Source organism: Trachemys scripta, chromosome 2, assembly GCF_013100865.1.
Source record: "Trachemys scripta elegans isolate TJP31775 chromosome 2, CAS_Tse_1.0, whole genome shotgun sequence".
In the NCBI taxonomy this organism is placed as follows: Eukaryota; Metazoa; Chordata; order Testudines; family Emydidae; genus Trachemys; species Trachemys scripta.
In genome coordinates this window covers 146,056,239-146,084,151 of record NC_048299.1, presented here as the reverse complement: position 1 = coordinate 146,084,151, position 27,913 = coordinate 146,056,239, and the positions used below count along the sequence as shown (strand labels likewise).

Sequence of the window (27,913 nt, the reverse complement as noted above, 5' to 3'; positions counted from 1 at the left end):
TCCTAAAGACGGCTTAAGTGCTGTGTAACCTTCATGCTGGCCCTTCTGGACAGAGGCGAATTGCACCCAAAGAGAACAGAAGGAGAACAGCCCTGGCTGAGCGAGTTTTATAGTACATGATCCCTAACTTTCTCTTCTTTTCCAAATGCAGATTTGTGCCTCTTTTCTCAGACGGTTCCATGGTCACGTGAGACCAAAGGCAGCTCCAAGCCCGTCATGAATGGAGCAGTTTGATGCACTGTCATTTCCTATTACATTTTCTTCCAAGACAGCAGGGCCAACACACAATATTTTTGGTAGTGGAAAGCTTGAGCTTAAAATACTCCCTCCTGTTCCAGAAGGGGTGACTGCTTGTTCACAAACATAAAGACAACTAAAACCCTTTTGACTTATTCCATAGTCACCTATTTTGTGCTTAAATACAGTAATGTTGCTGGACTCCGACAACTCAGCTTTTAGGGCCAGATCCCCAGCTGGTGTAAATTGACTTCCGTGCAATTCAGACATCCAGCTCTAAAATGTCTCATTTCTTGCATAACACAGGCCATAGAATTTCACCCCGTAATTCCTGCATCGAACCCCTAATTCATGGATGAACTAGAGTGGATCTTCTAGGAAGACATCCAGCTTGATTCAAAACTTCCCAGTGATGAGGAATTTTCTTTATCCCTTAATTACTCCAATAATTTATCACTGTCATTTTTAAAATGGCAACTGATTTACAGTTTGAATGTTTCTGCCTTCACCTTCCAGCCATTGGAGTTGGTTTTGCTTTATGCTTAAAAACTCAACATCCCACATCAATCTGGAAGCTCTTTTTTTACATCATGTGGTGTTTCTCTAAGAATAGCTGCATCTTTCCAGTAAGACAGTGGGAAGGAAGACTAGAACTTCCTAGAAGTGACACCAGTAATGCTGTGAAGATCAGCCAAATATGGCTGCTGTGAAAGCAATCAGGACTCTCTGTCTCCTTCTCTTTCTTTCTCTCTCTCTCTCTCTCTCGGTCCGGATGAGCCATTTCACCCCAGTTCTACTGGCTCTGGCCAGTAGCTGAGAAACGAGATTTAGTCTCAGGCTTGGATTTGGCTACATGGCAGCCTGGTGACATACTGTTTCACTTTTCATAAGCAATGGAGTTTGCTCTGCTGCCCTTAGCCAATGTTTTCTTTTCATGCTAGCATTGGTAGGTTCCCAGCTGGGTTGAAAATGTAGACCCAGATCTCAAGCACACCAGAGTTTGGCAGTGTGTGAATGAAGGGTTTTGGTTCAGACCCATCTCTCACTTGTAAAGCATTGTGTATTTACTATTTGTACTCTGGTAGCACCTAGGAACTCCAGTTAGGGACCAGAACCCCCTTGATCTAGGCGTTGTACATACACAACTAAAAGTCCTTGTACCATAGGGCTTACACTACATGGTCCTAAACCAAAGTGCTCTGGGGGCTGTCAAGGGGAAAGCTGCTGTATAGAAATACACTACCACGACACATATCCTTGGACTAGCTTTTCAGCAAACTAATGTAACTAAGCTAGTTTCCTTGCAACCTTTTGCTTTTTCAGAATCCCATGAAAAGTCTGAGAACCCACATTATGTTAATGATTTTAAAGTATTTATTTTACTTCTGCCATTTGTTATAGACAGGTGTCTTATGTCAACAGAAGCATCAATTGCAAAGCGATAGAAGAAACTCCCTCCCCCTAGGTGTCTTGGTCTTAGGTTTGATTGAACCAAGCAAGATAAAATAAGTACAAATCCAAACCATTACCCAGAATTTGAACTGAATCCAAACCAAACCTTTTCTGGGACATAAAAAAGTTTAGTTAACTTTTTATCCTTTTTTCCTTCTTTTTTTGCCAAAATTTTAGATGAATGCTGATCAGCTGTGGAGGAAACCTCTTACCCTGATCCATCCTCCCATCCATCTGTAATATACTAACCATCCTCCTGTTGAGATTCACTTGTCACTGGGTTGGATACTGTGCTTATGACCTCCACTGGGATAAATTGATGTAGCTCGATTGCCTTCGATGGAAGCATGCCAGTTTACACCAGGGAGGAGCTTCAAGCTCATCCCTAATTTGAACTGCACTTTTTACATGCTAGAAATGCAGGAAATTTGAACCTTATTTGGGGCCTGATCTGAAGCCCATTGAGGTCAATGGAAATCTTTTCCTTTGCTCCAAAGGCACTTTGGGTCAGACTTTTAATATACCATTTATTGAATGCCCAAGGTGAATGGAATGCCATGGGAAATGTTTTCCAGGTTCTTATAAATGACACTTAGTACAAGGCCCTGTATTCTGTAATGAGAGCCAGATGGAGAGGGTTTCAGTGCAGGGGTATTTTATCTTGAAATAAAACAATTGTAACAGTTGCCTGCTGACCAGAAGAGGTGGAGGGAGCCATAGGATGACTGGACTTTCTGCACAGGCATTGTTTCCAGGCATTACAGAGCACCCTCAGCTCAGAGATTGAACTCTCTTTGAAAGGCTGGCTCACAAATCCTAGAAGCTAGTTTCCTAAAACCGTCTCCAGATGCCATGATTTCAAAGTGCAGCACTGCCAGTTCAAATCAGTGAATCAGGCACGTTTTGAACATTCAGACTCTGATTATGTGCCAGAAGCCAAGCTAGCTCCTGAACAGATTTAGGGGCCTGGAATGGGGAAACTCCATGAATCCAAAAACTCAACAATCCTTCCTTCCCCTAGACTGCAGAGTTGTGGCCTATCCAATAATAGCATCGCCTCTGGTTGTGCTCTCTGGCCAGCATAGCCACCCACCGACTCTAGTCCACGCCCAGTATCCCCACTTCAGTGCCTCTGTAAAGAGGAACTCTGTTGAGCACCATCTGCAAAGGCTGTGGGCCTTGTGACCCCCTCCCTATGCAGCAGAACTGCACTGGATTTGCTGCAGGCGAGGCTCTCTACAGCTGCAGAGGAGGTGGCAAGATTTCTTCTTACAGGTCTGATAGCCAAGCAAAATGCCAATTGGCCACCCTAGGGTCTGGAGACACCGTGCTGCTTTTGGATCCACTGAATCTTGACTGTACTGCCCCCACGCATCGCTCCCAGAGATGTTTGTGGAAGCTCCACCCATGGACTGAGTTCAAATCAAGCAACAGAGCTCCAAAGTGTGGATCCAGGGGAAGAGTTTTTTGCCCATACAATTTAGCCTAGGATTCCCTCAATCTTCCCAATGTGTGTGCCTAGCTTTTAATGTTAGCTACATTCTAGTCAACGATCTGTTTCCAGAAACGAGCAATAAGGGTTGCATCTATTTAACAATTGCCTATGTTCATTTCATGACCAGTAGATCCAACAACTTTTTGTGCTTGTTTTTGAAATCAGAAATCAAATCACAGTTCTATAGCTTTTCTTTCTTTCTTTCTTTCTTTCTTTCTTTCTTTCATCCATCCATCCAACAGAGTAATGGGGAATATTGTTTATGAAAATCTTTAATAACTAATAAACCCTGAAAAATGGTATTAAGGTCCAACCTTTTCAAATGTCTCTTTAAAAACTCAGGAACACAGAAGCCAGTCCCACTATGTTATGATCTTAAGAAGTTGATGTTTTTCCAGGTGGTTATTTCCAGGTTGATATAAAACCAGGGCAAACAGAGACACATGTTTCATCTCTACTTAAGAAAAATGTATTTTATCTTTATCTTGCTCTTCAACCTTATCAGGTTATTACCACGGAAAGCACATAACTTTACATGCTTTCAGGCTACTTCCCTTTCCCAAATTAACTTTCTATTTGTGCAGCTGCATGAACATCACCGAAAACAGCTGGATAATAGATAGCAAGGCAGATACTAAAAAAGGTGACAACCCAAATGTAAACGCTCAGATACTATGGTGATGGGAGCCAATACGGTAAGATAGATGGAGGGGAGAGAAAAATACTACAGCATTCCAGAGCAATGGCCAAACCATGCTGTGCTGAACTGTAGTGTTTAAAGTCAATATTACAGAAGGCTCCGTGCTGATCCACACAAATGGACGCTTGTGTCTATGCAGAGCCCCACCCAATGAGATACCACATGGGTGTAAGAGTCTGACTCTGCAGCTCAGAGTGCAGGATCAGGACTGCAGAGTGTAGCATTTATAGTAAGGGTGTGGCAGAAGATACTACTATTATTGTTTTTATTACAGGAGTGCCTGGAAGGCCCAGCAAAGATTTCAGGTATCTGAGCCTCTAGCTATTATCTTTGGAAAATCATGGGAGACAGGAGAGATTCCAGAAGACTGGAAAAGGGAAAGCATAGTGCCCATCTACAAAAAGGGAAATAAAAATAACCCAGGAAACTACAGACCAATTAGTTTAACTTCTGTGCCAGGGAAGATAATGGAGCAAGTAATTAAGGAAATCATCTACAAACACTTGGAAGGTGATAAGGTGATAGGGAACAGCCAGCATGGATTTGTAAAGAACAAATCATGATAGCTTTCTTCGATAGGATAACGATCCTTGTGGATAAGGGAGAAGCAGTAGATGTGGTATACCTAGACTTTAGTAAGGCATTTGATACGGTCTCACATGATATTCTTATCAATAAACTAGGCAAATACAACTTAGATGGGGCTACTATAAGGTGGGTGCATAACTGGCTGGATAACTGTACTCAGAGAGTAATTATTAATGGTTCCCAATCCTGCTGGAAAGGTATAACAAGTGGGGTTCCACAGCGGTCTGTTTTAGGACCGGCTCTGTTCAATATCTTCATCAACGACTTAGATATTGGCATAGAAAGTACGCTTATTAAGTTTGCAAATGATACCAAACTGGGAGGGATTGCAACTACTTTGGAAGATAGGGTCATAATTCAAAATGATCTGGACAAATTGGAGAAATGGTCTGAGGTAAACAGGATGAAGTTTAATAAGACAAATGCAAAGTGCTCCACTTAGGAAGGAACAATCAGTTTCACACATACAGAATGGGAAGAGACTGTCTAGGAAGGAGTACGGCAGAAAGGGATCTAGGGGTTATAGTGGACCACAAGCTAAATATGAGTCAATAGTGTGATGCTGTTGCAAAAAAGCAAACATGATTCTGGGATGCATTAACAGGTGTGTTGTGAGCAAGACACAAGAAGTTATTCTCCTGCTCTACTCTGCGCTGGTTAGGCCTCAACTGGAGTACTGTGTCCAGTTCTGGGCACCGCATTTCAAGAAAGATGTGGAGAAATTGGAGAGGGTCCAGAGAAGAGCAACAAGAATGATTAAATGTCTAGAGAACATGACTTATGCAGGAAGGCTAAAAGAATTGGGTTTGTTTAGTCTGGAAAAGAGAAGACTGAGAGGGGACATGATAGCAGTTTTCAGGTATCTAAAGGGGTGTCATAAGGAGGAGGGAGAAAACTTGTTCACCTTAGCCTCTAAGGATAGAACAAGAAACAATGGGCTTAAATTGCAACAAGGGAGGTTTAGGTTGGACATTAGGAAAAAGTTCCTAACTGTCAGAGTGGTTAAACACTGGAATAAATTGCGTAGGGAGGTTGTGGAATCTCCATCTCTGGAAATATTTAAGAGTAGGTTGGATAAATGTCTGTCAGGGATGGTCTAGACAGTATTTGGTCCTGCCATGAGGGCAGGAGACTGGACTCGATGACCTCTCGAGGTCCCTTCCAGTCCTAGAATATATGAATTGTGCCAGGTGCTGTATACACACAGAATAAATGGCAGCCGCTGCCCCCTGGCGCTTAGAGTCCAAATGGACAAGACAGATAAAGGGCAGGAGGGTCAACAGAGACATCAAGTGATGTGGCCAAGGTTGCACAGAGCTTTGAGACCCTTGGACCAAGGTGCTGTAGAAGTGCCAATTATGGTGCCATTATTTGGATGGAGCATTCACTGTTTTTATGCAGCCACGCTTTCCAGCCCTATCAAGGGTGAATAGATGCTCTCTAATTAAAGGAGAGAGATTGTGACCAAATGTGGAGACACCAGCAACCCACTGAGCCTCCACAGAGTCCAGCTGTTTCCCTTTACACACACACGTGCTAGCAGCCATGCACTATTAACACCACCGTAAGTGACAAACAAAAGTCTTGGCCAAGCAAATCCTCCCTGCATGTAACTTCAGGGCGTTCTGCATGCTGAGGGCTTGCGGGGTGAGGCAGCTGTCACTTAAGATGAGACTTCCTAGCTTTCTATGGGAGCATCTGGGTGCTTTGCTATTCTGGTGCAGTGCTGGCTGGTTCAATGCCAAAGCATCTAACAGAAAAAGGGGAAGGAGCAGGAATGCTACAAGCAGAGGAATTCAGACTGCCCTGTGCCTGAAAGCAACGCTGTCTAGAAAAACAATGAAACGCTAGAGTGCATTACCACCTCCATTTTTGCTGACCTGACTGAATTTCTGACCTTAATATGTATCCATATTACTTCAGTTGTCTCTTCTAAGGCTCAGCTGTGATTCTGTCCCCTGAAGCATTGCAGCTGCAGAAAGGGAAATAAAACATAGCTGAGTAGTTGGCAAGAGCAATCCTTTAACTCAAGGCTTGTTATCTAGATTCATAAATTATGCTGGTCTAACTACTGTCTCCCTGCTAGAAACGCAGATGGAATTTGCTTCTCTTATATTCAAACCCATGTTGCTGAGGTACTTATAAGCTTTTCCTGGTATGATGAAAGGCAGTCTTGTGTTTGAGGCACTGCTGTGGGACTGAGGAGACATAGGCTAAATTCCTGTCCCCGCCAGAGACTCCTACTGTAGGCTTGAACAAGTCACTTCTTATTATTTATTATTTATATTACTGTAGTGCCTAGGAAGCCTAATCACAGACCAGGACCTCAACGTGCTAGGTGCTGTACAAACATTTAATCTCAGTGCCTCAGTTCCCCATCTGTAAAATGGGAATAATCGTATTTCCTTCCTCCCACCCTGTGTCTTTCTTCTCTATTTACATTTTAAGCTCTTCGGGGCAGGGGCTATCTCTTACTATGAGTGTATATATAGTACCTAGCACAAAGGGTGGTCCCTGATTTCAAGTGGGTACCTCTATACAGCATAAATTCATAGACTCCTAAGTGCTATTGCAATACAAATCCAAAAAAATGAAGAACTCAGTAATACAGAGTGGCTGGTACTCCTGAGGGCTGTGCTTTGCACTGAGAGGGGCGCTGTCTGTCGTAGAGGAGTTCACCTACATAGCTGTCTGGAGGGGAAAATAAGGTTAGATTTCGTATTCAGACCAAATACTCATAGACTTTAAGGCCAGAAGTGACCATCATGATCATCTTGTCTGACCTCCTGCACGTCACAGGCCACAGAACCTCACCCACCCACTCCTGTAATAACCTCTGGCTGAGTTACTGGAGTCCTCAAATCTTGATTTAAAGACTTCAAGTTACAAAGAATCCACCGTTACCCTAGTTCAAACCAGCAAGTAACCCATGCCCCATGCTGCAGAGGAAGGCAACCCCTCCTCCCCCAATACCAACCCAGGGTCTCTGCCAATCTGACTAGGGGAAAAATGCTTTCCCAACCCCAAATAGGGTGTTCAGTTAGACCCTGAGCATGTGGGTGAGATCCACCATCATTATAGAGAAAATAAATAACAATAATTAATGCGATAGAACTGTACTGCCTTATATTGTTTTTACGTGTGGAAAGCACTCAGATATTATGGTGATGGACACCAATGTAAGTAGGTAGATAGATAGATGATAGATGACGGGGTGTATGAGGATAGATTGATCGATTTTCATCCAAACAATTTACCCATTGAAATGACTAAGACCCAGGGAATAGTTCAGTGAATATTGGTATCATTATTATTTATTTATTTGTATGGAGGTAGTGCCCAGCAGCCCCACTCATGGAGCAGAACACCACTGTTCTAGGTGCTAATGGGTCTTTATGCGTTGCTTACTCCACCATTCCATTGGAGGCAGCCATGCCGTCCTGTACTATAGGATTAAATAACTCCCTGTTTGGCTTGTGGTTACACTCGGGCAAGCACAAACCTCAGTGCTTCTGTGTCCATTATCAGATTGTTAAATGCAAACCAAAAGCTGTGTTTATTTTAACATCCCGCTATTTGGTCTAAGCAGCATTTCCCACCATCACCAAACACACACACCGTCAGCTTTTCATGTTTGCTCACAGCACTGTTAAAACATTCTCCAGCTCTCTTGTGAATTAGTATGGTAATTTTTCCCAGACTTCTCCTTGTTGTTCGATCTGACAGTTCCTTCCCTAGCAGATGTTGGCTTCACCCTCTTCTATGCAGCTACAAAAAGAGCCAAAGTCCATTCTGGTATGAAAACTGCCATCTGGCTTTTCCCAATCACAGCCATGGTGAGAGAAATGTTGAACAATGAGTTCTCTTCTGCAATGAGACACACAAAGAACTTCCTTATCCTGTTAATTCACTTGGAATAAGGAGAAAGCTTGGGCTATATTTCTGCCCTCCATTCATGTCCACCCCCCCACTACAGAAAGGATGTGGACAAATTGGAGAGTCCAGCGGAAGGCAATGAAAATTATTAGGGGGCTGGGGCACATGACTTACGAGGAGAGGCTTTTGGGTGGGGTTATTTAGTCTGCAGAAGAGAAGAGTGAGGGGGGATTTGATAGCAGCCTTCAACTACCTGAAGGGGGTTCCAAAGAGGATGGAGCTCGGCTGTTCTCAGTGGTGGCAGATGACAGAACAAGGAGCAGTGGTCTCAAGTTGCAGTCGGGGGAGGTCTAGGTTGGATATTAGGAAACACTATTTCACTAGGAGGGTGGTGAAGCACTGGAATGAGTTACTTAGGGAGGTGGTGGAATCTCCATCCTTAGAGGTTTTTAAGGCCTGGCTTCACAAAGCCCTGGCTGGGATGATTTAGTTGGTGTTGGTCCTGCTTTGAGCAGGGGATTGGACTAGATGACCTCCTGAGATCTCTTCCAACCCTAATCTTCTGTGATGGGTAGGTTTTGATGAATGTCTCGACTTGAAAAATGTTTGAAAAATAACAGTTTTGAAATTGTCAAAATGGGACATTTTGACATATCAGAAACAACACATTCTGCTTTTCTGATTCAAAATGACTTCTCCTTTTGAAATGTAAGCTAATTAAAGTAAAAAAAAACCTAAATATAAAAAAGGTCAACATTGAAATGAAACTTTTCAAAATTATCAGAACAAAATATTTTGATAGAGCCCCCCCCCCCCAATTGTTTTGTTTTGTTCTTTAGTTCACAAAAAAATGTGAAGATTTCAATTTTTTGTTCTGATTTGGGTTTGGAAATTTTTTGAAATCATTAAAATTTTCACAGGATGGGAAAACCATTTCCCACCCAAACTGTAATCTATTATCTGGTGTGGTATATTAGGAGCACTGGGGTTTGTGACGGTTCTGAGATTTTATACCACTGTACCTCACAAGCTTCTATGGAGCCATTTCTGATTTAGATGGGTGTAACTGAGATCAAAAAGAGGCTGGAATTTGACTGTTCCATAACCATGAAATCACTCACTGCCTATGAGAATTAATTTAATTCTGCTAGTCTCTGAAACAGAGAAATGGACATACTTAGCTCTGTTGTTAAGTAGGACAAGGTTGCAAGGAGCTTTCATTTGATACCTTAAATCCACTGTGCATATCCTGATCTTCAGTGGTGGCAAATACTCACAACCAACCTCTGAAATCAGGCCATAAATACTCCGGGATACTTTCTGTAAGAAATCATTGGTTGAAACTTTCCTTTCCTCATCAACTGGCAGATTGCTGCCCTCCCCACTAGAGATTGCTGTGTTTTATTGTTGCTCTATGAATCCGAAGTGTGATAGAAATGCAGAACATTATTAATAATAGAGTCCATTTTTTTATATAATCTCCACTGGAGTTAAGTTTGCATTTTAATTACATTTTGAAAGTCTAGTTGTGGTCACATTGGTCAGATACCCAGGCAAACTCGTCCACTGATGTCAGTTGAATTACACCAGGGATTAATCTGAGTCATCGTGTTGGGATTATCTCTGAATAAAGAGCTCCAGATCTGCATGAGAAATAAGATCTAGAAATATGAAGTGACTGGCAAAAAGGAAAGTCTCAACTTTTAAAAACAATCTCAACATTCATAATTTTGATGCCTGCATGAACAGAATACCAATGAGGCTAGCAGATCTAGCCGCAAGTCCTCCTGTGTAATTAGAAACGCTCTGTAGACAGGAAACAGCAGCTTACAAACTCACTCGTATTCAGATGAGTAAATGACATCAGCATCTGTTGCCATTTTCCTTCCACCTCCCACCATACTCACAGGGGGGATTTCTGCTGATTTAGCTCCTTTTCATATATTTTTGCAAAGTAGAAGCATTTATTGTTGTGTTTACACAGCTGAAGCTCACACAGCACATTCTGCCTTTATTCATGAATTCAGCAGGCATCAATCTATATGGAGAACATGGCTGCTGGGTCTCAAAATGAAAGCACGTTCTAGCCTAAATTTGCCGGGGTTCTTTTTTCACTCCTTAGTCTTTCCATACGACTTCACCAAATCCAGGACCATGCTCCCTATTGCTTTACACAGTCAAGGCATAGGGCAAATATTAACTAGCTCAGGTCCTGGAGCAGTAAGTCATGCCAGCACATGCTTCAGCATGCACTGTACAAGCCTGCCTGGAACCCTGGGTAATTATTCAGCTTCACTACTGCAGGACCTTGGCTAGGTAGATTAAGGCTAGCTCAGATATGTCTGCTTGGGCTGCAGTCAAACTCCATGATTGCAGTGTAGACATACCCTGAGGCAAAGCACTGGAGCACTTGCTTAAATCCATCTGTATTCAGCGAAGTGCTTATTAACACTGGGATTTTCAACAGAGCTTAAGGGCTCATTTGAAAATCCCACCGTTAACAAACACTTTGCTGAACAGAGATCTACTTAAGCACGCCCTTAAAGTTAAGCTCATGCTAAAGTGCTTTGCTGAATCGGGGCCCAAGAAAGTAGTATTATAGCTATTGGATAGATGAGGCTGGGTCTTTATGTTTGGTGCAGCTGATGAAGCAGGCGCAAGTTGGTGCTAGAGTGCTCCAAAGGGAACCCTAAGCAGGCCAGTGATCTGGCCCACAGAAAGGTACAGGTGAGTTGCCCAAGGTCACATGATGAGTTCATGGTGGAGCTAGAATTAGAAGTCAGGAGTTAAATGCCAACTCTCTCAGTTCAACACCGAGAGCCGAAGACAACACTGTCTCTCTAAACTAGCAAGCAGCCATGTAGCATAATGAAAAGTAAATGGAAGGCAGCAGTAAATGTGGCATTAAGAGCAACAGGACTTCAGTACTTAGCATTTATTGAGTCACAGCAGTGCTGCCTCAGAATGCTTCAGCATTCAATGGTATAAGCAGCTCATCTGAGATCCTGGGAATGCTCTCTTCTGTACTGAGACAGTATTCCAGCTATGACATGAAAATGTATTGCCAGCCTGCCTCAACCTGATTTCTGTTCCCTCCATGGTGATGTCATGTGGATTCATTGACATTCTGAGAGTTAGATTCTGATCTCCTTCATGCCAGTTCAAATCCAAAGTCTGCAGAAGTCACTGGAGCTACTCCATATTGACACTGGGGTAACTGATCAGAAACTGGCATGAGAGCCACACACAAAAAAAAGTCATGACTCAAGACAGGTTAGCCCTAGTGCTTTGGCACTGCTATCCAGAGTCAGCTTTGCATTGAAAGACACATGGGCTGGGATGTTCAAAAGGGGTCACCATTGGCCTATCTGCTCCCAAATGAAGTCAATGAAACTTCTAGGCCAGTGCAGGAACCCTTTGAAAGTCCCATCTGTTGTATCCTAATTTGCTGCTGTGGATGATGATACTATAATACCTGGTATAGCAACTTTCAATCGAAGAGTCCGAAGCACTTTCCGGACAACTAAGTAAGCCTCACGTGCTTGTTAGGTAGGTATGGGATATGGCTTTCTTCTCCATGGAACAGCACCCACCACAGGGGTTCAGTGCAGCATCTGTCCAACAGCACAGGGCAGTAATTTAGGACACAAAAGGAATAAGCAGCCCATACCTGATTGAGACATTGGGGAGACTTTAACTAGGCCAGATACAATGACCTGTACTGGAATTTTGCCAGCATGTGTTGGGGTAACATCCCTACAATTATGAAAAGAGCTGTGGGTTTTAAAGGACTAAGGTATTCCAACACAGACACTCATAGAATCATGGAAGAGACCTCAGGAGGTCATCTGGTCCAACACCCTGCTCAAAGCAGGACCAACACCAACTAAATCATCCCAGCCAAAGCTTTGTGAAGCTGGGCCTTAAAAACCTCTAGGGATGGAGGGTCCACCACCTCCCTAGGGAACCCATTCCAGTGCTTCACCACCCTCCTAGTGAAAAAGTTTTTCCTAATATCCAACCTAGACCTCCCCCACTGCAACTTGAGACCATTGCTTCTTGTTCTGTCATCTGCCACCACTGAAAACAGTCTAGCTCCATCCTCTTTGGAACTCCACTTCAGGTAGTTGAAGGCTGCTATCAAATCCCACCTCACTCTTCTCTTCTGCAGACTAAATAACCCCAGTTCCCTCAGCCTCTCCTCGTAAGTCATGTGCCCCAGCCCCCTAATCATTTTGGTTGCCCTCCACTGGACTTTCTCCAATTTGTCCACATCCCTTCTGTAGTGGGGGGACCAAAACTGGATGCAATACTCCAGGTGTGGCCTCACCAGTGCCAAATAGAGGGGAATAATCACTTCCCTCAATCTGCTGGCAATGCTCCTACTAATACAGCCCAATACGCCATTAGCTTTCTTGTAAACAAGGGCACACTGCTGACTCATATCCAGTTTCTTGTCCACTGTAATCCCAGGGTCCTTTTCTGCAGAACTGCTGCTTAGCCAGTCGGTCCCCAGCCTGTAAGGGTGTATGGGATTCTTTCATCCCAAGTGCAGGACTCTGCACTTGTCCTTGTTGAACCTCATCAGATTTCTTTTGGCCCAATCCTCCAATTTGTCTAGGTCACTCTGGACCCTACTCCTACCCTCCATCGTATCTACCTCTCTCCGCAGCTTAGTGTCATCTGCAAACTTGCTAAAGGTGCAATCCATCCCTTCATCCAGATCATTAATGAAGCTGTTGAACAAACCCAGCCCCAGAACCGACCCCTGGGGCACTCTGCTTGATACTGGCTGCCAACTGGACATTGAGCCACTGATCACTACCCGTTGAGCCCGACAATCTAGCCAGCTTTCTATCTACCTTATAGTCCATTCATCCAATCCATACTATTTTAACTTGCTGGCAAGAATACTGTGGGAGACCGTATCAAAAGCTTCGCTAAAGTCAAGATATATCACATCCACTGCTTTCCCCGTATCCACAGAGCCAGTTATCTCATCATAGAAGGCAATCAGTTTGGTCAGGCATGACTTGCCCTTGGTGAATCCATGTTGACTGTTCCTGATCACCATCCTCTCCTCCAAGTGCTTCAAAATGGATTCCTTGAGGACCTGCTCCATGATTTTGCCAGGGACTGAAGTGAGGCTGACCAGTCTGTAGTTCCCCGGGTTCTCTTTTTTCTGTTTTTTAAATATGGGCACTATATTTGCCTTTTTCCAGTCTTCCAGGACCTCCCCCTATAGCCACGAATTTTCAAAGATAATGACTAATGGCTCTGCAATCACATCAGCCAATTCCCTCAGCACCCTTGGATGCATTAGATCTGGACCCATGGACTTGTGCATGTCCAGCTTTTCTAAATAGTCCTTAACCTGTTCTTTCACCACTGAGGGCTGCTCACCTATTCCGCATGCTGTGTTGCCCAGTGCAGCAGTCTGGGAGCTGCCCTTGTCTGTGAAGACTGAGGCAAAAAAAGCATTGAGTACTTCAGCTTTTTCCACATCATAGAATCATAGACTTTAAGGTCAGAAGGTACCATTATGATTGTCTAGTCTAGGGTGACCAGACAGCAAATGTGAAAAATCAGGACGGAGGTGGGGGGTAATAGGAGCCTATATAAGAAAAAGACCGAAAAATCAGGACTGTCCCTATAAAATCGGGACATCTGGTCACCCTAGTCTAGTCTGACCTCCTGCACAACGCAGGCCACAGAATCTCATCCACCCACTCCTGTATCAAACCCCTAACCTATGTCTGAGCTATCGAAGTCCTCAAATCATGGTTTAAAGACTTCAAGGTGCAGAGAATCCTCCAGCAAGTGACCCGTGCCCCACGCTGCAGAGGAAGGTGAAAAACCCCCAGGGCCTCTGCCAATCTGCCCTGGAGGAAAATTCCTTCCCGACCTCAAATATGGCGATCAGCTAAACCCTGAGCATGTGAGCAAGACTCACCAGCCAGACACCCAGGAAAGAATTCTCTGTAGTAACTCAGATCCCACCCCATCTAACATCCCATCATCTGTCACTAGGTTGCCTCCCCCATTCAGTAAGGGTCTCACACTTTCCCTGACCTTCTTCTTGTTGCTAACATATCTGTAGAAACCCTTCTTGTTACCCTTCACATCCCTTGCTAGCTGCAACTCCAGTTGTACCTTGGCCATTCTGATTACACCTCTGCATGCTCAAGCAATATTTTTATACTCCTCTCTAATCATGTATCCAAATTTCCACTTCTTGTAAGCTTCCGTTTTGAGTTTAAGCTCACCAAAGATTTCACCGTTAAGCCAAGCTGGTCGTCTGCCATATTTGCTATTCTTTCTGCACATCGGGATGGTTTGTTCCCTGCACCCTCAATAAGGCTTCTTTAAATACAGCCAGCTCTCCTGGACTCCTTGCCCCCACATATTAGACTCCCAGGGGATCCTGCCCATCAGTTCCCTAAGGGAATCTAAGTCTTCTTTTCTGAAGTCTAGGGTCAGTAATTTGGTACTCTCCTTTCTTCCTTTTTTCAGGGTCCTGAACTCAACCATCTCATGGTCACTGCTGCCTAGGTTGCCACCCACTTCTACTTCCCCTACCAATTCTTCCCTGTTTATAAGCAGCAGGTCAAGAGGAGCACGGCCCCTAGTCGGTTCCTCCGGCACTTGTACCAGGAAGTTGTCCCCAACATGCTCCAAAAACTTCCTGGTTTGTCTGTGCACTGCTGTATTGCTCTCCCAGCAGATGTCAGGGTGATTGAAGTCCCCCATTAGAACCAGGGACTGTGATCTGGAGACTTCAGTTAGTTGTCCTAAGAAAGCCTCATCTACCTCATCCTTCTGATATAGCAGACGCCTATCACGACAACACCCTTGTTGCTCTTGCCTCTAAACTTAACCCAAAGACTCTCAACAGGCTTTTCTCCAGTTTCAAACTGGAGCTCTGAGCAATCATACCGCTCCCATATCAGTAAGTGGCCATGAGACAGTCTAAGGGAGTCAACTGATACCACATTGCCTGTGAATTTGGCCTCTTAACTAGCAGTTTGCAGCAAGAGGAGCTGCTCAACTGACATAGGAGACTGAGGCAAATAAACCTGGGTGGAAGGGTTCAAAATTCAAACTTTCCGGTGCGGGGGGAAAAAAAACAGGATGAAATTTGTGTGAAAACATTATTCTGTTTTTCAACTGGCTCTAATTGCAAAGGTGATCAGGGTTCAATTATCGTTTGGACTCACCAACATGGGACCCCAGGGGAAGTAGGAACCCCTCCCTGGGTCTCTGTGCAGCCTCCCCAGATCTTCAGGCCCACTATTCCCCAGAGTAGGTGGAACCATCACTCTGCCCACCCAAGGCACCAGGTATCACAGAGGAGGAAGTAATTTCTGACTGGTATAGGCCAGTAGCCAACTTACTTCCTTCACCCCCCAAAGCGTGGAGGAATCAGGGAGGGAATCGTGCTTCTCTGAGGATTGAGTTATTCTCTGTATTCTCTAGTGTTGAACTGGCAAAGAAACAAAATGGCTTTTAGGATCCAAGCCCGGGGTCTAGACTTGACCCCACTTGATCCAAAAGAATATCTGATGCCAGCAGTGTCCTGATCCACAGTATGATTTGTGTTCTAGTCGGATCCACAAAACTATCACATCGCCAAACTAAGTAACTCTTTGGGCAAAATAATCACGACCCATTATTTTCTGGCCCAGTTTCCCATTTTTTTTAAATAAATACTTCAACATAAAGAAAATAAACAAAGACCCTGCAAGTGATAGTCTGAAGCTGCTAAAGTTACATTGCAGGAGAGATGGAACCAGCACAAGGAAAACATTCTTATGGGGTTTTTTTTCCTGAAGAAAATTGGTTAATCTTGGGTTCAGACTTTCACTCACTCAGCAGGCCTGTCCCACAGTATTTACTTAAAATTGCAGCAAAGTGCATTAAAACAATGTTAAAGATGAGCCACCAACCCGCAGAGAGAAAATAAAATCAAAGACACTATGATTTAAGACTGGGGCATGCTTGGTGTCCTCAATTCAGATGCTTCTTCTGCTTTATCATCTGGTGCCCCTTTGTTAGCTAGTGTTACAGATGCAGTGAAGATCTTTGCAAAAAAGAGTGCAATATTTCAGCGTAATGTCCCGGGTTTACTTGTATCCGGGACAGGTCTTATAAATATCAGACCTGATTCTCCATTGCCCTAAACCGCACACTGTCATTTATTCCTGTGCAAAGTGGGCAGTAAATGCCATCAGATCAGAAGAGCAGTGTCCCACACCATGGTGGCAGAGATGTAAGGGTGTATCTCTGTTTCAAGCTGGAGGCATCAATTCTAGCTTGAGGAGACAGTCCCGTAATAGTGCCGATCAAGCTAGCACGCTACAAATAGAATGTATCCATGGCCGTGCGAGAGATTAGCTGCCCGGAGTAAGTGTCCAGTGTCTCAGACGGGTCTGGGCTCAGGACAGCAAGCTCCTCCCATCGCTTGTGCAGCTGCTGCTACGTTCTATTTTTAGCATGCTAACACTATCAGAGCTAGCATGGGTATATCTCCTCGAGCTGGAGTTTAAGCTTCCAACTTGAAGTGTCGACATTCCCCAAGGCTACGTCTTCACTGTGGAGGAAGGGGCATGATTCCCAGCTCATGTAGACATACTCATGCTTGCTGTCACTGAGCTAACGCACCAAAAATAGTAGTGTAGCCACGGTAGCATGGGCACCGTTGCTAGCCGCCCCGAATACAAAGCCCCTTGAGCCCCATGGATACGGACTCGGGACGGCTAGCCCATCCTGCCGCGGCCCGTGCTACCACGGTTACACTGCTATTTTTAGACTGCTGGCTCGATGAAAGCTAGCACAGAGTATGTGTATGCAAGCTGGGAATCACCCCCACAGCTCATAGTGTAAATGTAGCCTTAATGACAATGCATGGGGCAGGGTAGAGGGGAAACAGGGCTCCTTGTGTACTGCAATGCTGTAGGGCAAGTCTAAACAGGGTCACATTTGAGAACGAGCATGAATACAGCCCTGTGAGTGGGAACTAGTTTAAAACACTCACTGTGCACTGATGGCTCACTTAGCAGACCCACCATTCAAGAAGAGCAAAGAGGCCGCCTAGTTGATTTCAACAGGTAGCTAGGAGTTCTGCCAAACTGGTGAAGGTCTGGCCAGAGTCTCGCAAGCTTCACCAGTCTCTTACCAGCAGATGGCCATTGCAGCCATGGTGTAGTTTAGAGCAGACTCGGGGTGTGCACTGACAGTATTTCTGCAACCCAGTTTTCTTTAGATGACCTCTGTTCACACAAAACAGGCTGTCCTCAACTGTGGGCCGTGCAGGGTATTTTATAGTCTCAGAGCAGAATCCACTTTCCTCTACTGCTCGTCTAAGACTGAGACAGCTGTTTCTTAATATCCACAAACAATGATGATATCTTTGGCAGCGCACTTGCATAGAAGCTGTCTGAAGCTATTTTCACATCAGTCCCTTCCCTTCAGCCGCCACAGCCCATCAAATCCTCTCTCTCAGCCTTTCCAGCCTGCCGTCGGAGCAGGAGGAGGGAGGAAATGGAACATTTTATTTCTGATTTATTGTTGGTACATGTATATCCAGCTACCCACTAGAAGGCATCAAAATTAAAGAGACAAACCCAGCAGTTGAAATAAAGACCCGCTATCTGGCAGCCTGTCCCAGTGCAACTAATCAAACAGTTACCACTGAATTAAAATCTACGGCCTGATGGCCAAAGGTGCTAAGCACCCGCTCCTCCCATTGGACTAGACTGTCCCCAGTGGCAACTTGGCACCATGGGTGGTTATATACTCCAATCTGATCTGGTAGCATTTACCACCACTGACCCCTTGTGTAAATGACTGCAAAAGGTGCAGGGCACCAGAGCATGAGACCCAGTTGCAGATGCTCAGCACTTTGGAAAAACAGGCCATTAGTATTTTAAAAATGCAAAGCGTCTGGAGTGGAGGGACATCTGATGCAAAACTTCCATGTAGCTTGCTTGCATTTGTTTTTTGGGATTCAGTGGTGTCTAGTGTTTAGGGTGGGGGACTGAGAGTCAGGACTCCTGGATTCTAATCTTGCTTTATCAGCAATGTGATATGATAGTATGGACGGGCTGCTTATAATCCCTCTTCTACAGTTTACTCGTCTGTAAAATGGGTATAATAAGACTACCCCATGGGACAGAGAGGGTTCAGAACTCCTAACGTAGTTGCCTTAAATCCTACCACATTCCTGTGTGTTGGAACCACTCCCGTCTGCCTGGGATCATTGTTCTGTTTGGCATCTTTTCACCAGCACTAACATTTACTTTGAAAAAGGAAAGAGAAAAACACAAACACCCCCAGTTCCCCTCACCTTCCAGACCTCCCCCGTCCTAACACACACCAACACCCTAAACGGAAAACAAACTGTGGGCTCAGAAGCCCTCCAGTGTCTCTTTGTATGAGTTCATATCTGGAAGAATGAGCCTGTAATATAATAACTTGGATTCCGACAGTAGAGAATTTATTGTGGTATCTTTCACAGGTGGAAATTATTAGAAAAAGCTAAACAGCTTAGAGGGCAAAGGTTTTGTTTAAAATGCATAACAAACTGTAACTTAGCACCATTTTTATAGCAGAGCTACAGAAAGCAGTTTTTGGCTTCACATGGGCAGCAGGCTAAGGAGACATTCTACTTAACAGTTTGTCTCTTTCAGGAAGGACACGGTACAAGCAACTAGCTTTGGTAAATAATACTCCCTCTCCTGTCCAGTTGGTAAATGGTTAGAAGCAGGACATGAGTGATATTTGATATAGATGCAAGATGCAGATTCCAGATTTCAAGCAGAATGTGGGGGGGAAGGCATTTGGCTCTGGAGTTTTGTATCAGCCAATGGTGGTGGGGGGGCCACTGGAAAAATTCTGAGCCAGAATTCTAACGACAGCAGGAAAGGGGAAGCATGAACCATTGTTGCCAGCTCTTGAGATTTTATCATGAGTCATGTGATATTTGGTGTTTTTCTTAAAGCCCCAGCTGCTGGAGTCAGGTGATTGCATGAGACTCTCAGCTTTCATTTTTCAAGAAGTTGGTTTCTAGCCCTCCTGCTTGCAGATAAAAGCTTGTAAATGTAACCCAAGTGTATCCTAAAGGCTCAGAAAGCAAATATAAAAAACCCCAAATATATCCCTTTCATTATTTTGAAGCTATCTCCTGATACTGGGGGCTGACTCGTGCCTCAGTCTGGCCATATTGTTGAATCCATGATTTGACTTCTCAGCCCATTTTTTCTCCCGGGCTTGTCTCCATGGGATCAGTGTACTCAGACCGGGAATCACTTGTATTCTGCAGCAGGGTCAGTAGGTTCCGTTGTCACCTGTGGCAGTTCTATAGGCAGAATATATTCCAAAGACAAACTCTGAAGGGGAGAATTTTGCCTTAACTCTGCTAAAATGAGAGAGGTTGTGCAAAATCTATTACATCACATGATGGCACCTATTGTAAATTCAAATCTAATCTCAGAGGCTTGCCACCCACGGTCTGTAGCACCTGTGTGTACAGATGTGGTGGGGGGTGGATACACTTCTAGCAAGATCTGACAGTTGAATCTGGCTGTCGCTCACAGCTGTCTTCCCTCTAGATTACACTGTAGGGGAATTCTTACTGGAGATATTGGTCCACTGTTGAATAGTTGCACTGATTATTTTCCGTCCTTTGGGTATGTTGGGAGAAAGCATGCCTGAACTCACAAACAAATGTCTGGTATGAAACTGTAGCGACATCTGTGTAGTATTTTAATAGGGCTGCATCTGTTTTCATGGAGGATAAGTGAGATCCCAGGGTGATAGTGGTCATGCACACACCTGGACAGCTAGAATGAACTACTGTTAGCCAGACGTCTACATGAGTGGAATGAGTTGATCATAAGGCTAACTGTCCTAAGAGCCTGCAGAGACACCTACAGATTAGCAGATATGCCTGTTTATCTAGATATCCAGCCATAGTCATCAATATAGCCCTGGTTGGTCTTGCCAAACTCTGTGGCCATGGGGTGGGTGTTGTGGGAAGGAACAAATACAAAGCCATAATACTCCTTTGCCCTGCTGGCATTCTAACCACTGGTGCCTCAGCCCTGGCTGACATTCATGCCTAAGGCCCTACCAAATTCACGCCCATGGAAAACGAGTCACAGACCATGAAATCTGGTCTCCCCCATGAAATCTGGTCTTTTTTGTGATTTACTCTATACTATAAGGTAAAAATATACAAAAATACACCCCTAGTTCTGTGCTGCTGCTGGCGGCGGCACTGCCTTCAGAGCTGGGCACCTGGCCAGCAGCTGCTGCTTTCCGGCTGCCCAGTTCTGAAGACAGTGGAGAAGGAAGGGTGGCAATTCCATCACCCCCCCTCCAATAGATTTGCAACCCCCTTTTGGGTTGGGACCCTCAGTTTGAGAAATGCTGGCTTAAGGGCTTTACATGTTTGTATGTTTCCACTTTTAAATACATATTCATATTTTGTTATAACACTGTGAAATTTAAGATTAATTATCTGAAACCATGAAATTCAAGATTTTTAAAATGCTATGACTATGAAATTTTTGAAAATGGACCATGAATTTAGTAGTGCCCTATTCATGTCCCTTCACAAGACCTTACATGCTATGGCCGCTGGCTACAGGCACGTGCTGGCTGCAATAGAATCAGTGAGCAGTGGTTGCAAGGATGGTTCTGTGTGCACTTTCACAATACCACACAAGCTGGAGTCATGGATGCAGGGCTGGTCCATCCATGATTAGTCAACTTGCATTTGCTACTGCATGGTTCACTCCAGATGTGAATCCTTTTGGGTTTCTCAGAACAGCCACACAAGTCAAGGATTGGGTTAAGAATCTGGCTCATAAAGGGGCCTTGACTCCAACTGTGCACCCAGAGAAATAAAAGTAGACAGCTGATTTGTGAGTAGGAATACCACTGCACCCACCAGCATGGCCCTCGGCTCCTACATCACCGCCACGCTCAATAACCTTTTTGTTTCTCTTTTAGGGCCGCTGTATCAATTTCACCCGAGTGAAGAATGCTGAGGCACCGCCGAAATACCCACTCAACCATGCACACCCTCCCTCCTCTCCGCCCCCTGCCCCGATCTACAACCCTCCACCCCCTGCCCCGATCTATACCCCACCTCCTCCCAGTTCCCCCACTCCTCCCACCCCATCCCCATCGTCCACTCTCCCTCCACTGCCCCCGCCTCCCCAGGCCCCGGCCCCCAACCGAGCCCCTCCTCCCTCCAGGCCCCCCCCTCGCCCTTCCGTCTAGGGGCTCAGCCTTGTCCCTGTCTCTTCCAGAAGCATTCGGAGGGCTCTTTCAGCAGTACTGTAACAAACTTGTCTTGGGGGGAGGGGGGCTTATAGGAAGCCTTTACATTCTGAAATGGGTGACAATAGAACAAACCACTTATTAGTCTTTTTATCTATTTATATATAATCCCATAATGCATCAGTCTTGCCAAACCAGCAAGGAGAGAAAATCCAGGGGGCTGCAAAAATGAGGCCACTGGAGAAACATAAATCACTAATGTTCACTTCAGCCCTCCCATCCTCTGTGATTTACCACAGTGATCCTGGAAGAAATTGGAAATTAGACTCGCTCTTAGAAAATTCAGAGACTGTAGGGCAATCCTCCACAGTGAAGGTCACAGCTGAAAGCTTCCTACAGATCATGTGGACATCACAATGGGCTACTTTGCCACAACTGCATAAGTTCTCTTCTTGTTGCAGTGCTTCAGATTAATATGGAAAGCTGATTATTTCTCAATGCCTGCGAACAGCAGGATAAAATAACCAGGAGTGTTAGATCTTTGATTTTTAATCTGAAAAAAAAAAAAAAAGCAGCCATCCCAATGGACTTTGTTCTGGAGAATGAACGGGGCCATCATCCTTTAATTCCCAGGAGGGTGTTGGAGTAGGTGTCTGGTGTATGGATTTGTGTATGTTGTTATGTGGAAGTGTGGGTGAACGAGGCTGAAGTACTACTAGAAAAATGAATTACATGTAAAAGAAAAAGAAAACCCACAGGAGGGCTCCAACCCCACACCTGAAGAAGAAGAGTTCATGAAAGATCAGCCTTCCATGTTCTCAGCAGGCTGTAGGGGTCCGGAGACCACTGAGCAAAGGAGCCTATGGAAGAGGAGGTTGAAAGAAGAGTCGTTACACTACGCTTCGCTAACAGTGCCTGTCTGATGAGTGCAGCAGAGTAATTCAGTGACCGTTTCCATTTTAAAATGAAGGTTTCTGAAACAGCTGAACTGGGAATGAGTGGTTGGTTCTATTAAGTTTTTTTTTTTTAACTGCAATCCCCTTAGGCTTCTTAAATCCTGTAATTGTCATCAGTTTCACAGAATCTCACCCCTGCCTTTTTTGTTTGCAAATTGCCCTCTTCCACCTTACCAACTTCTCTGCTTTGATGTTTGTTTTCCTTTCCTGAATAAGCATTGGATGTCTCCCATACACTTTGTCAAAGGGACACAGTGCGGCTACATCTTGCTCTTGTCACTTCCATTATCCGTTGTTGGCCAAGGCGAAGTCATGCACAAAGTTGCCTGAGATGGGAATCAGTCTTCAAAGAAATGCACTGGCTGCATTTCTCCATGTTTTCTCCTTCTTTTTATTTTTTTCCCAGTGGTACCCTCCCCCCATAGTTTACAATACTGCGTATGTACACATTTTAACCTATAGTAAACTTCCTGAGCACCTGCCTTTGTAACACAGTGCTAGAAATAGACAAGATCAAGATTAAAGTCAAACCTCTGCCTCCCTAGTTTACTTTTACAATCAGCTCCCATGACATGAATATCTCCCTAGAAATTGCCACATCATAAAGACAAATCATCTTTGTAGTTACAATTCTATGAATATTGAAGGGTTTTCATACTCATGTAAAGCAGGTGGTTTTTCAACCACAGATACGCTTTGCCAAGTAGTTACTCCAGTGTTGTTGGAAATATTGCTTTTCTAGGGGAAAAGGCTATTCAAGAAAGAGGAACAGAGCAGATATAAAGATAAAGACCCAGTCAAGGAACGAACTGGGATATTTTTTGTCAGGGACCTTTATAAACAGTCCCTTTCTATCAGGCTCAGATTCAGCCTAGTTGGCACTCACCAAACCTTTGGTCAGTGTGTCTTATGTCATATGGAACAAATGACTTCATACAGGGATCACAATGTCTCTGAGGTCTGCACCCATGTGTTGGCTGTTTTTTGAAAGGGCCGATGTAGCCACCATCACAACTGTTTTGTCTGCAGGCAGCACAGAGCAGTCCCCACTTTTGACATTCACTGGGTTAGACGCTACTCAGACTGTAGCAGGTACTGGCCACGGTCGGTTCAACAAGACGACGTTAGGATTGTCAAGTGGGACTGGAAATCTTGGAAAGCCCTGCAAAGGTTTGGTTGGACTTCCCCTTGAGATGAATGCCATCCAGTTAAATAGCTGAAGATGGAAAGTGTAATAACTGGGAATAGTGTAATAACGTCCCGCGGGATTGCTAGGTATTTCTCTTAACAGATCCTCAATGGTACAAAAAAGTTTGGAAAGAAAATTATTTTTTAACCAAATGACATTAAGAATATCTTTTTTTAGTGTCAACCAGTAAATCAGAACAACTGCTGGGGGGAAATAAATGAGTTTACTACTCTAAGACTAAAAGTAGTGTTTGCAGATTCCTATAAAAAATTCTTTACCACAATTTAAGAGGAAAAAGCCCCCTCAAGGCCCGTCCCCCCAAAACAAACTTAAACAGAGTAACAGAAAAGCTCGATCAGGCCAGAAAAAAAATAATTTTAATGTATCCCTGTACTACAATCCTTCTCATGAGTAAAAACAAACTCCAAATTGTTGTTGTATATATTGTTGTTGCATGCTTACCATATGTTAGATGGAAGCATTTCCTATCCAGTGTGGATAAAAGAACATTTTTCAAGTTGTAGTAAATTATTATAAAGCCAATGATATTTCATGGCATGTTATTGTATCAAGCTGTGCTTGTTGTATTTTTGTTCTTTATGTTTGTATTGCTTTTTATAAATGTACAAATATTTCCTGTAGTGACGAGTACCTGCTTTACATAGCATTAATTGAACTACAAGGAAGATGGGCTATATACACTCCTCGATCCATTGAATGGGAGTTATGCACATGGATCTAGGGTAGCGTGTAGCCATACTGCAGTGGGTGTGTATAGAAACACCTAGTGATAAGCAAATGCCTATTTTTTATTAACTGAACACAGAATCATTAACTGGTTATTGACCAGCTATTTACTAGACATTGAACATGCAGGTTATTAACTGGACATAGAATCAGAGTGCCCACGGGTAATCTAAGTTACTTGTTTTCAGTAGGCCCTGACCATGTAAAATGTACTCAGCAAAACCAGAGCAGATGTTGGCTAGCAGGATTTACCTCCAGTGTCGTATTTAAAATCAACCTATGGGTGTACAATTATGCAGGTTTGGAACCTGGTGCCACTGAAGTGAATGGGAGTTCTGCAATTGACTTCAACAGGCACAGGACCACGGCCACATTTTCTGGGGCTGCTGTAGGTGCATGTACTAAATTGAAAGGGACATGGCACAAACACCAACCTTTGTGCATGTATGCAGAGGCCCATTTGTGTGTTCTGAAGAGGCTTTCAGCAGGTGCAAAACATCTAGGTACACGGTCCTTTGCAGACATGTGCTCCTGCAAATGTGTGGCCCTAAGTTTCCGAAGAGATGGTCCTAAAGCTCTGAATTGAATTTTCCCAAAGAGGAGAAGATTTCTGATAGCAGATGGGTCTTTAAACTGTAGCAACCTGCATGAAACTTGGAGGCAGGAGCACAGATTGGAGGAGGGAAGCATTCAGAGAAGGCTTCAGGAAGTCAGCCAGTGTTCACGTGGCTGGAATGCTAGCTGCAGTTTCAGCATCTCTGTAAATAGTTCTCTTAATAAAGGGCCAGTTTAGGTTTACAAGCATGGAGTCCTTTTATGTATTAGCCTGCATGTAGTACACGAAACATAATCTGGCAGACAAAAGCGTAACAAAATCCAGTGGCAGGAAACTGAGGCTAGACAAATTCAGACTAGAAATAAGGCACACATTTTTAACAGTGAGGGTAATTAACCATTAGAACAGTTTACTTAGGCATCTGATGGATTCTCCATCACTAGAAGATGGGATGTCTTTCCTAAAGTTATGCTTTAGCTCAACCAAAAATGATGGGCTTTATGCAGAAGTGACCAAGTGAAATTCTGCTGCCTGTTTTAGGCAGGAGGTCAGACTAGATGATTGGAAAGGTCCCCTTCTGACCTTAGAACCTGTGAATTTATGAAAGATCAGGTCTTAGGGAACCAGGTGGGTAGCTGCACTCATCTCTAAATTTCATTGTATTGCATTAATATGAAGAGAGAAAAGGAAATAACTAAGGTGCGGCAGGTGGAGAGATTGGGGAGAGGGAAGGGAGTAAAGGCACCTTTGCCAAAGCCAGAATCTGAATGGAAATTAAGACCAAAAGGACATATCTTCAACTGAGTGGGACTATGGTGATTGAGATCAGCTGAGGCTTGGGCCCAAAACCCATCAAACTTGCGTGCTTAAAGTTAGGCTCCTACGTTCATATTTGGGCACCTTAGCAGAAGCGAACTGAGTTTCCAAGGTGCTGAGCCCCCACCAACCTCACTGAAATCCAGGGGAGTCACAAGTGCAGGGCACTTTTGAAAAAAAAAAAATCGGACTCCTTTTGTTGAGGTGCCTAAATATGGAGTTAGGGGCCTAGCAGAGAAAGGTGGCTGGAAGGGGAAGCTGGAGAAATTCAGACTGACAATAAGGTGGGAATTCATAATGATGAGAGTAATTAACAGGGAGGGTAATTAACCAACGGAACAATTGAACCAGGATTAAGGTGGATTCTCCATCATTGGCCATTTTAAAATCAAGGTTGGATGTTTCTGTAAAAAATCTGCTGTAGGAACTATTTTGGGGGAGTTTTCTGGCTTGTGCGATACAGGAGGTCAGACTAGATGATCACAATGGTCCTTTATGGCCTTGGAATCTATGAACTTGTCTACACTCGAAATGCTACAGTGGCACTACTAATGCTGATGGGAGGGGTTCTCCCATCAGTATAAGTAATCCAACTCCCAGAGAGGAAGTAGCTAGGTTGATGGAAGAATTCTTCTGTCCACCTACCTCTGTCTGCACTGGGGTTAGGTTGATTTAACTACATGGCTCAAGGGTGTTGATTTTCTACACCCCTGAGCGATATAGGTGGGTCAGCCTAACTTAGTAGTGTTGACAAGGCTTATGAAACTTTAGGCAACCAGGTTTGACAATGTTGGCCATAATTTCACATCGCCTTCCAGTGACAATTAATGCTATGCAAACGAGGTTGAATGAACTGGTGTACTGTATACAGACATATGGTACCCTATGTATCCCCTCCCGATAGAACTTTCCTGTTGTACATATTACAAAGCTGTCATTCCAAACTAGCCATTTGAAGGCAAATGTTCATTACAGAACAAAAGGAAGGAGCTGAACGGTGAAACATCTTCTCTGCAGTTTCAACAGGAATTAGGGTTTCATTTTTTGTATTGTTTTTACCACTTGCACATGCAAAAATATAGAAGTAATAGAATTGGTCTTGATAGCAATGAACAGCTCTGAGTGATTTGCTCTCAATAGGACACTCAGGCCTGGGACTTATATTATTCTTTATTCATGTACATTTTTTATATTCAATGCTCTACATCAATCTGTGTCCAACAGCCTGAAAGAAATCTGCAGTAGCATTTGACGAGGATTAAGAACATTTCAAAATGCTGAAAAGTTACAAGCTGCTGCTGGCTGTAATTTGAAGCCTTTGTTCAAATTAGCTTTGTGATCTTCCAAATTCTCCAGATACTCCATGTTGTGTCAAAACATGTTCTGTCATCATTTAGATGATGGGGAGTTGGAAGGGACGGGAGGGGGCTGTCTAGTTTCTTTGAGAACTCTAGCAGTGTTTGAGTCAAGAATATTGCTAATAGCTGGGAATGATGCAGCAGTGGAAAGGAAACGCGCTTTATTTTTTGATATTGACTTCAGTGTTGATATCCCAGGACTGGTTGGAAGAAGACAGTTAAGCCAGGTTTAAATGATGATGTTCTACTCCCTGTGTTTGTTGCATGTGTCATTTGTTAAATTCAGTCATTACCCTTGCTGATCTTGAGGTTATTATTAAAGAACTACACTAATTCATGCCTGTTTCTATATGTTGTGTTTACTAGACAAAGGCGAACACACTAGGAGAAAAGCAGGAGAACCTGCTCCATGTAAAACTTCCCTTTCATCAGTGTGGCATACCAGTGTTCTGCTGTTGTGGGTTTCTAATAGAATATTTCCTTCCATGGAGGAAATGAAGGGAGATTGATGAAGATGGATGCATAAGTGGCATGACAAAGGCCCTGATTCAGCAAACCATGTAAGCACAGACTTAAATTTAATCATAGAATCACAGAATATCAGGGTTGGAAGGGACCTCAGGAGGTCATCTAGTCCAACCCCCTGCTCAAAGCAG

At 43.9% G+C, this 27,913-nt stretch overlaps 1 protein-coding gene across 1 annotated transcript in view; it reads left to right on the top strand.

The window, feature by feature from the left end:
• Positions 1–27,594, top strand: part of ANTXR1 (ANTXR cell adhesion molecule 1) — a 178,812-nt gene extending 151,218 nt beyond the window's left edge. Inside the window, exon 18 of the mRNA XM_034761775.1 lies at positions 21,363–27,594. Coding sequence (XP_034617666.1) covers positions 21,363–21,635 — 273 coding nt within the window. The 3' untranslated portion in view covers positions 21,636–27,594. The remainder of the gene's footprint in view (positions 1–21,362) is intronic.
• Positions 27,595–27,913: the final 319 nt, after the last annotated feature.